The 10,755-nt window shown below is 43.3% G+C and overlaps 1 protein-coding gene across 2 annotated transcripts in view; it reads left to right on the top strand.

Moving 5' to 3' along the window:
- The first annotated feature begins 1,882 nt into the window (after positions 1-1,882).
- Positions 1,883-10,755, top strand: part of b9d1.L (B9 protein domain 1 L homeolog) — a 45,398-nt gene continuing 36,525 nt past the window's right edge. The window contains 3 exon segments of one of the 2 annotated variants that reach the window (NM_001093088.1): positions 1,883-2,161; positions 3,365-3,433; positions 9,527-9,638. In NM_001093088.1, coding sequence (NP_001086557.1) covers positions 2,102-2,161; positions 3,365-3,433; positions 9,527-9,638 — 241 coding nt within the window. In that variant the 5' untranslated portion in view covers positions 1,883-2,101. 2 annotated transcript variants of the gene reach the window in all.

Genomic DNA, 10,755 nt, shown 5'->3' with positions numbered 1-10,755 from the left:
CTTTCCTCATCCTGGACTACCCAAAACATAACACAAGGCATTGTGGGAACCTCTGCTGGAAGTGAGTTAAAGTGATACTGACACAAAAAATAATTATTTTTAAAATATCAATCTACATCAAGAGTTACCTATAGCTCATGTAGATCGTTTTTCCTGATAGTTCTGCTTTTGTAAGTAATTGTCACTTGAAGTTCCTAAACTTGACTGTTTTGCCAACCTAACTGTCCCTTCTTAAAGGAGAAGGAAACCTACGGAGGCATTTTATTGCCAATAGATTAGCTGCAATAGTGCAAGCTAGAATTCTATATTTATTCTGTAGAATACCTGAGTAAACAGCTCTAGAAGCTCTCTGTTTGTTTAGAATAGCAGCTGCAGTATTAGCTTGGTGTGACATCACTTCCTGCCTGAGTCTCTCCCTGCTCACTCATAGCTCTGGGCTCAGATTACAGCAGAGAAGGGAGAGAGAGGAGCAAACTGAGCATGCTCAAGCCCTAGCCCTGGAGGTTTAAGCTGAAAACAGGAAGTCTGATACAGAAGCCCATGAGTACACAATAGAAGGAAAGAAATGCTGTTTTTCTTTTGACAGAGGACTCAGAGCAGCATTACTTTGAGGGTTTACTGGTGTATTTATATAGACCTTTCTGATAAAGCTTACTTCATTTTAGTCTTTCCTTCTCCTTTAACCTCCCAGTCAGAGTTTCTAATACTAACAGACTCCTGCTGTACAAATATGGCAGCCCTGTCATAGAGGAACAGGGTAGTAAGAAAGTTCATGTAAAACCATCAGGCAAATTCTTTTATGGCAAAATTTTATATATCATTCAAAGACAATGTTATGATGGATATAAAAAAGGTTATTTTCTGATGTCAGTATCTCTTTAACTTCCCTAAATATGTTTCAGTGGTACCAGTAGTCAGGACAAGCAGTTCAGAGAAAAGTAATAGCAATGACATATACAAATAACTCTTGAAACGTTGAATATATGTCATTAATGTGTTCTGAATAGTGATGGGCGAATAAATTCGCCTGGCACGAATTTGCGGCCAATTTCCGCGTTTCGCCGCCAGCGAATAAATTCACAAATCTCCCGTGAAAATTCACCGGCATCAATTTCCAATTTTCCTTCAAATTTTCAGATTTTTGAGTGAAATCCTTCAAATGTCATGTTTTTTTGTGAAAACCTTCAAATTTAACGATTTTTGAGTGAAATCCTTCTAATTTCATGATTTTTGTGTGAAAACGTCCGATTTGCACAATTTTTGTGTGAAAACGTTCGAATTGCACCATTTTTGTTGGGAACTTTCCGATTTCACGATTTTTCCGATTTCAGGAGAAATTCCCCCATCACTAATTCTGAAACGTTTTTTCATTTTGCAAAAATGTTTCCATTTGAATTTAAAAGGGTTGTTCACCTTTAAATTAACTGTTAGTATGATGTAGAGAGAGATATTCTAATTGGTTTTCATTTTTTATTATTTGTAGTTTTTGAGTTATTTAGTTTTTTATTCAGCAGCTCTCCAGTTTGTAATTTCACCACTCGGGTTGCTAGGCTCCAAATTCCCCTAGCAACCATGCATTGATCTGAATAAGAGACTGGAATATAAAAAGGAGAGGGCTCAATAGAAAGATGAGTAATACAAAGTAGCAATAACAATACATTTGTAGCCTTACAGAGCATTTGTTTTTTTTAGATGGGGTCAGTGACCCCCGTTTGAAATCTGTAAAGAGTCAAAAGAAGAAGAGAACAGAAGCTGCTTAGAACTGGCCATTGGTAAAACACTACTTAGAGATGAACCACCTCTTTAATATATTTAATACGGAAGTTTGCTATATAATTACATAAAGGAACCACTAGAGGTCACTGCAATGTTGCTCAATGCAATTTTCTCCAAGGGGCGGAGCGCCTAGATCCTGAAACGTTCCATGACACGTTCACTGCAAGGATCGCGCTTTGTGAGCAAGATAGACACGCGTCGCTTCCCGTAGCTTGTTGCCAAGGCCGGCAGCGTCTCTTAGCAACAGTTCATTTCGCCCTCCTTTCGTTCTTCTCTGCTTTACTCCGTGTCTCGTTCTTTTTATTTGCGCTGGATCGGCTGCGTTATGGCCTCAGGGCCCAGCGTTTTCCTCCTCAACGTGAGCGGCCAGATAGAGAGCGCCGAGGTGAGGCCTGAGCCGACCCCAGGGATGGGAGAGCGGGATGATGTAGGCCTCACGTTATAGTATGGTCAGGCTTTTGGGAAGGGCGTTTTTCTGGGGACCTGGAATATATGGGGCCTGCCTGGAATATATGGGGTGTCCCTGGAATAAATGGGGCCTGCCTGGAATATATGGGGCCTGCCTGGAATATATGGGGCCTGCCTGGAATATATGGGGTCTCCCTGGAATATATGGGGCCCTGTAAAGTATGGGGCCTCCCTGGAATATATGGGGCCCTGGAATATATGGGGTATACCCTGGAATATATGGGGCCTCCCTGGAATATATGGGGCCATATAATATATGGGGTCTCCCTGGAATATATGGGGCCCTGTAAAGTATGGGGTCTCCCTGGAATATATGGGGCCCTGTAATATATGGGGTATACCCTGGAATATATGGGGCCTCCCTGGAATATATGGGGCCCTGTAATATATGGGGTCTCCCTGAAATATATGGGGTCCTGTAAAGTATGGGGCCTCCCTGGAATATATGGGGCCCTGTAATATATGGGGTATACCCTGGAATATATGGGGCCTCCCTGGAATATATGGGGCCATATAATATATGGGGTCTCCCTGGAATATATGGGGCCTCCCTGGAATATATGGGGCCTCCCTGGAATATATGGGGTCTCTCTGGAATATATGGGGCCCTGTAATATATGGGGTATACCCTGGAATATATGGGGCCTCCCTGGAATATATGGGGCCATATAATATATGGGGTCTCCCTGGAATATATGGGGCCTCTCTGGAATATATGGGGCCCTGGAATATATGGGGTCTCTCTGGAATATATGGGGTCTCCCAGGAATATATGGTAGATATGATCTCCTCTTCTTCGGGGTGACTAATCGCCCCGAACTACCTCCCGCCGGCTGGAATGTCAATCCCCGGTGGGATGGCACTCTGAGTGGTTTGTTTTTCGGAGTCGCCCAAAGTTTCCACATGAGGCAATTAAGGACGACTTCGAAATAGAAAGCTCCATCCCACCTGCGATTTACTAATCCTGAGGGCCTCAAACCCCCCCCCTCCATGGAAGTTAATGGAACAGTTTTTTTGGGGAATGGTGCTGGGTCATATTTTTGGGGTTACGTGGACCAATATTTGCTGTCTCTGGGTGTCGTAACTTAGGATCTTAATTTTGTTTTTTTTATTCTTCCAGTTTCCAGAATTTGATGATCTCTACTGCAAGTACAGCTTTGTGTATGGTCACGACTGGGCACCCACCTCTGTAAGTCTTGTGAGCTGCTGAGTACTTGTTACGTGTTTATCTGTGATTGTGAGTCGTGTAAACGCAGCGCACGTTTCTGTAGTCACATGCAGACAGTGCTCTCGTGTATACGGCTCCTGGTACTGATACAAACTGTCTGTCCAAGCAACAAGTATCACCCTATTATTGATAGAGAAAAAGGACTGATGTCAGGGCCGTATCTATGGTCTGTGCTGGACCCAGATAGGGTTGCCACCTGGCCGGTATTTCACCGGCCTAGCCTGTAAAATACCAGACAAGTCCGGGGCTGGTATTACAAATTTACTGTAAATGTATTAGCCATAAATTTGTAATCCCTATTGTTCCACCCCTGGCCTGCCTCAGATCCACCCCGTTCCCATACTCACCTAATCCAAGGGCTGCAGTCCTTCCTGGGAAAATTCTGTGACTCCGCCCCGAAAATGTCAAAACGTTGTGACCCTGCCTCGGACCAGCACAACCCCACAACCACAATTAAATCATGTCACTTCCACCTAAGGAACATATCCAAAATACGATCATTTATCACCCAAGACGCTGCCAAAATTCTTATTCACTCTCTCATCATATCGCGTCTAGACTACTGTAACTCTCTTTTAATTGGCCTCCCCCTCCAGAGACTGTCACCTCTCCAGTCCATAATGAACACTGCTGCGAGGCTCATACACCTCAGCAACCGCTCATCCTCTGCCTCGCCATTCTGTCAATCCCTGCACTGGCTTCCGTTACCTTTCAGAATCAAATTCAAATTAATGACACTGACTTTCAAAGCACTTCACAACTCTGCTCCACCCTACATCTCTGAACTCATCTCTATATACTCACCCACTCGCTTACTTCGCTCCTCTACTGACCTGCTACTCAACTCTTCTCTCATTACCTCCTTACATGCTCGCATTCAAGACTTTGGAAGGGCTGCACCCCTCCTCTGGAACGCTCTCCCACGATCTGTCCGACTTTCTCCCAACCTTTCTGCTTTCAAAAAATCTCTGAAAACGCACTTCTTTCGAGAAGCCTACCCTCACTCTGCTTAACTACCAAACGCAACACCACATACAACACCACATTTCTCACCCACTTACTTCGATCTTGCCCACTCCCACACCTTGTGTATTACTCGCTTCCCTTTAGACTGTATGCCTATGCATAGGGCCTTCCTCACCTCTTTGTACCTGTATTGATTGTGATGTTTGTTACTCCATATATTCTATGTATGTAATTCATGTGATGTAGTTGTATAATCACAGTTACTTTACAGTGCTACGCAATATGTTGGCGCTATATAAATACATGTTAATAATAATAATAATAATAACCCCGCCCCTCTCTGTCCCGCCCCCACCGTCTACGTTAGTGATGTGCGGGTCAGGGTTTCCCTGACCCGCACCCGACCCTAACCCGCCCTGCTACAACCCACACCCGCGCTTCCGGGGTCCCTTTAAAGACCCGCGCACCCCGCCCCGCTGATGACGTCACAATGACAATGAGTAGACGCAAGACTATAAAATGGAAGTCGGATGCCGGCATTTGAAGATGGCTCAACCCGCACCCGCCCACCACCCGCGAGGAACACTTCAAGGTCGACCCGAACCTGCCCGACCCGCGGGTATAGGGTCGGCCCGCACATCAATAGTCTACGTCACCGGCCAGTAGGACCAGATTGAAAAGGTGGCAACCCTAGACCCAGAAGGTCCCTCATTTTGCACTCAACACATGCACCAGTAGCCCAAGGACTAGGTAAAACCCACCACAGCTCCGCCATCAGATGTGACCGCAGTCTAGCTGGAAAATGGGAATTGTATTTTTTTGTTTTTGTTTAAAAGGGTTGTTCACCTTTATATTACCATTTAGTATGATGAAGAGAGGGATATTCTGGGACAATTTGCAGTTGGTTTTCATTTTTTATTACTTGTGGTTTTTGAGTTATTTAGCTTTTTATTAAACGGCTCTCCAGTTTGTAATTTCAGCACTCTGGTTGCTAGGATCCAAATTACCCTAGCAACCATGCATTGATTTGAATAAGAGACGGAATATGAATAGGAGAGGTCTGAATAGAAAGATGAGCAATAAAAAGCAGCAATAACAATAAATATGTAGCCTTAAAGAGCATTTTTTTTTTAGATGGGGGTCAGTGACCCCCATTTGAAAAGAGGAAAATTATCAGACGTAAAAGGCAAATAATGATAAAACTATAAAAAATAAATAATGATGACCAGTTGAAAAGTTGCTTAGAATTGGCCATTCTATAACATACTAAAAGTAAACCTTTTTAAACCTTATTAAAGTTTTCTTCAAACAAATGCACCTTTTTTTCAAAATTATACTGGTACAGTACGGGATTTTGTCAGTACATTGGGAAGTTTGATTTATGTAGCTTTCTTGGTCTACAGCATTAGCACATAGGCTTCTTGGACTGCAGGGGTAGTAGGCACAGGTCCTGGTTTGCAGGAGTAGTAGGCAGGGGTCCTGGTTTGCTGGAGTAGTAGGCAGGGGTCCTGGTTTTCTGGAGTAGTAGGCAGGGGTCCTGGTTTGCTGGAGTAGTAGGCAGGGGTCCTGGTTTGCAGGAGTAGAAGTCAGGGGTCCTGGTTTGCAGGAGTAGTAGGCAGGGGTCCTGGTTTGCAGGAGTAGAAGTCAGGGGTCCTGGTTTGCAGGAGTAGTAGGCAGTGGTCCTGGTTTGCAGGAGTAGTAGGCAGTGGTCCTGTTCTGCAGGGGTTGTAGGAAGGGGTAGTAGGCAGAGGTCCTGGTTTGCAGGGGTCCTGGTTTGCAGGATTAGAAGTCAGAGGTCCTGGTTTGCAGGAGTAGTAGGCAGTGGTCCTGTTCTGCAGGGGTTGTAGGAAGGGGTAGTAGGTAGAGGTCCTGGTTTGCAGGGATAGTAGGCAGGGGTCCTGTTCTGCAGGGGTAGTAGGCAGGGGTCCTGTTCTGCAGGGGTAGTAGGTAGAGGTCCTGGTTTGCAGGGATAGTAGGCAGGGGTCCTGTTCTGCAGGGTTTAGTAGGCAGGGGCCCTGTTCTGTAGGGGTAGTAGGCAGGGGTCCTGTTCTGTAGGGGTAGTAGGCAGCGGTCCTGTTCTGCAGGAGTAGTAGGCAGGGGTCCTACTCTGTAGGGGTAGTAGGCAAGGGTCCTGTTCTGCAGGGGTAGTAGGCAGGGGTCCTGTTCTGCAGGGGTAGTAGGCAGGGGTCCTGTTCTGCAGGGGTAGTAGGTAGAGGTCCTGGTTTGCAGGGATAGTAGGCAGGGGTCCTGTTCTGCAGGGGTAGTAGGCAGGAGTCCTGTTCTGCGGGGGTAGTAGGCAGGGGTCCTGTTCTGCAGGGTTAGTAGGCAGGGGTCCTGTTCTGCAGGAGTAGAAGGCAGGGGTCCTGTTCTGTAGGGGTAGTAGGCAGGGGTCCTGGTCTGTAGGGGTAGTAGGCAGGGGTCCTGTTCTGTAGGGGTAGTAGACAGGGGTCCTGTCCTGTAGGGGTAGTAGGCAGAGGTCCTGTCCTGTAGGGGTAGTAGGCAGGGGTCCTGTTCTGTAGGGGTAGTAGACAGGGGTCCTGTTCTGTAGGGGTAGTAGACAGGGGTCCTGTCCTGTAGGGGTAGTAGGCAGGGGTCCTGTTCTGCAGGGGTAGTAGGCAGAGGTCATTGCAGTCAGAACATGGCAGTTCTTTGTACATGTACTGAAATTACACACAGTTTTACAAGGGCAAAACAAAAGCAAGCTGTGCACTGCAGTTCCAAGCAAGATACAGGCAGGCAGGGGATATTCAGCTAATTGGCTACTTGTCTGGCATGTTTAACCAGCAGCTAAAGAGTCAATAGCTTAGTTGTAGCCAAATTCCTTTCCTGTTTTCATTCTAACGCATTCAAATCATTTAGTACATGCCAACTGTGTACTTGGCCTTTATTTTCTTCGCATATGACCATGTTCTCAAATCCATCACTAAGTGTCGCACTACTATCACATTGCTCTGCCATACACGGCTTCCCTGATTGATATCCCGATCGGGCAGGGTTAAATATCCAGTCGAATGGAGGACCACACCAGTTCATTGATGCTGTCCTCGATCTGATCACCGGTATTCTCCTCATTGTGATCCAGGCTACATATTTATTACTTTTCTTAAAGTGGTGATTCACCATAACTTTCAGTATGTTGTAGAATGTCTATTTCTTATAAATAGTTTTTGGGTGATTTGCCTTCTTCTTCTGATTCTTTCCAGCTTTCAAATGGGTAGTAACTGACCCCATCTAAAAAAAACAAATGCGCTGCAAGGCTACACATTTATTGTAATTGCTACTTACCTTTCTATTCAGGCCCTCTCCTGATATATTCCAGTCTCTGATCCAAATCAGTGCATGGTTGCTAGGGTAATTTGGACCCTAGCAACCAGATTGCTGAAACTGGAGAGCTGCTGAATAAAAAGCTAAATAACTCGAAAACCACAAATAAAGAAAAATGAAAACTAATTGCAAATTGTCTCAGAATATCACTCTACATAATACTAAAAGTTAACTAAATGAATAACTCCTTTTAATTTAATTTAATTTGAGAAATAAATAAACAATTCAGATGGCGTCTATGATCAGTATTCATTTCTCTACTTTTACTCTGGTGGGTCCGGTGACTGTTGAAATTCATGTCTGAACTTTTAGTGGCCAATTTGGCCCAACTGATATCTGAGATCTACCCCTAAAAGGTGTGGTAAACCCCACTGCACTGCTCAAACTACTCGGTTGTTGCTGGACTACAAATCCCAGAATAATGTAACATATATAAAGGTTGAGGCATGCTGGGAGCTGTAGTCCACTAACACCAAGGTTGTATTCTTAAAGCAATATTACACAATAAAACTTTTTCCCAAATCTCCACAACCAGCGACTACTTTAAAATGCAAAGAAAATCCTCCAATGAGAATCCCAGCTGATCTGTATTACTCTGGCTCCATGTTCTTTGTTCCTGCAACTGGAGTTGGAAGCTTAAAGCAGAGTTTCCCAGCACTGAACAAGTCTGTCCTTTATCCCCATGTTTGATTCCAGTGTCATATAATGAAGAAATAAATGACATAATTATCTCTATATGTAAGATAACAGCAAGATGCCTGACATGGAGCTGGGAATCAGCGTTCTCATTGGTCACTTCTTTTGCATTTATTATGAAACAGAATTCTCATTGGTGAATTTTCTTGCATCTACAATTACGTTTTCCAACAACTACTACAGAAAACTAGGGGGCGCTGTCGGACAGTGTAGAATGTGGGTTAACATCCCCTTTAAAGTGATTCCGTTAATAGTGCTGCTCCAGCAGAATTCTGCACTTAAATCCATTTCTCAAAAGAGCAAACAGATTTTTTTATATTCAATTTTGAAAGCTGACATGGGGCTAGACATATTGTCAATTTCCCAGCTGCCCCAATTCATGTGACTTGTGCTCTGATAAACTTCAATCACTCTTTACTGCTGTACTGCAAGTTGGAGTGATATCACCCCCCTCCCTTTCCCCCCCCCCCAGCAGCCAAACCAAAGAACAATGGGAAGGTAACCAGATAGCAGCTCCCTAACACAAGATAACAGCTGCCTGGTAGATCTAAGAACAACACTCAATAGGAAAAACCCATGTCTCACTGAGACTCCTTCAGTTGCATTGAGAAGGAAAAACAGCAGCCTGCCAGAAAGCATTTCTCTCCTAAAGTGCAGGCACAAGTCACATGACCAGGGGCAGCTGGGAAATTGACAAAATGTCTAGCCCCATGTCAGATTTCAAAATTGAATATAAAAAAATCTGTTTGCTCTTTTGAAAAATTAATTTCAGTGCAGAAGTCTGCTGGAGTAGCAGTATTAACTGATATGTCTGGAAAAAACATGTTTTCCGATGACAGGATCCCTTTAAAGGGGATGTAAACCCAACCGTAACCATGTCCTACAGCGCCCCCTAGTTTTCTTTAGAAATTGCCAGAAACGTAATTATAGATGCAAGAAAAAAACAAATTCACCAATGAACTTTCTACCTCTTTAGCAGATTCTGCCTTGCACAGGTATAATCCAAAGTAACAAGAGTTTGTGATTTTTTTTTCTCCCTAACCAGTAGATATTTTTTATACATTCCAGGGGATAGAAGAAGGGATTTCTCAGATCACATCGAAGAGCCAAGGTGGAAAACAGACATTGGTGTGGAATTTCCCTGTTGAAATAACATTCAAAAGTACCAACCCGTATGGCTGTAAGTAAGCCATATTTATTCTATTTATTAACTATATTTATTCTATACTGAGCAGGCGAGACTGCTTCTGTGGTCATTAACCCCAGTATCACTTTAAAGGGAAAACATCATAGAAAAAGACAAAGACATTGAAATGTTTTTATATTAAATGGGTTGTTCAACTTTAAATCAATTTTTAGTATGATGTAGAGAGTGATATTCTGAGACAATTTTCTATTGGATTTAATTTTTTTTTTTTAACTTTTAGCATGCTATAGAAAGGTCAATTCAAAACAGCTTTTCAATTGGTCTTCATTATTTCTTTTTTATAGTGTTTTTTTAAAAATTATTTGCCTTTTTTTCTGACTCTTTCCAGTTTTCAAATGGGGGTCACTGACCCCATATAGAAAACAAATGCTCTGTAAGGCTACAAATCTATTGTTATTGCTACTTTTATTACTCATCTTTCTATCCAGCCCCGCTCCTATTCATAATCCAGTCTCTTATTCAAATCAGTGCATGGTTGCTAGGGTAATTTGGACCCTAGCAACCAGATTGCTGAAGTTACAAACTGGAGAGCCGCTGAATAAAAAGCTAATGGGTAATGTCAGACTATTTAGGGCTCTCTAGGGAACAAACTACCCAGGCCCACTTACACAACGTTTACATGGAGACGGTTGCAATGGTATAGAGAACTATATATAGGCTAATGATGGAAATAATAAAGGGACATCTCCCACAGTTCATAGGTACAGGTATGGGATCCGGAAAGCTCTGAAGTACAAAAGGCCATATCCCATAGAGTTGATTTTTTAATATTGATCTCCTTTTTTTTGTAATAATAAAACTGTATCCTGATCATAACTAAGCTGCATGAATCCCCATGGAAGGCAGAACAATTGGGTTTATTTAATGTTTTAATGATTTAAAGCAGACTTAAGCCCCCCGTACACGGGCAGATGTAAGCCGCCAACAGATTAAAGGAGAACTAAACCCTAAAAATGAATATGGCTAAAACATGCCATATTTTATATAGTGAACTTATTGCTCCAGCCTAAAGTTTCAGCTTGTCAATAGCAGCAATGATCCAGGACTTCAAACTTGTCACAGGGGGTCACCATCTTGGAAAGTGTCTGTG

Source organism: Xenopus laevis, chromosome 9_10L (assembly GCF_017654675.1).
Source record: "Xenopus laevis strain J_2021 chromosome 9_10L, Xenopus_laevis_v10.1, whole genome shotgun sequence".
Taxonomy (NCBI): domain Eukaryota; kingdom Metazoa; phylum Chordata; class Amphibia; order Anura; family Pipidae; genus Xenopus; species Xenopus laevis.
This window is presented reverse-complemented; position numbering and strand designations above follow the sequence as displayed.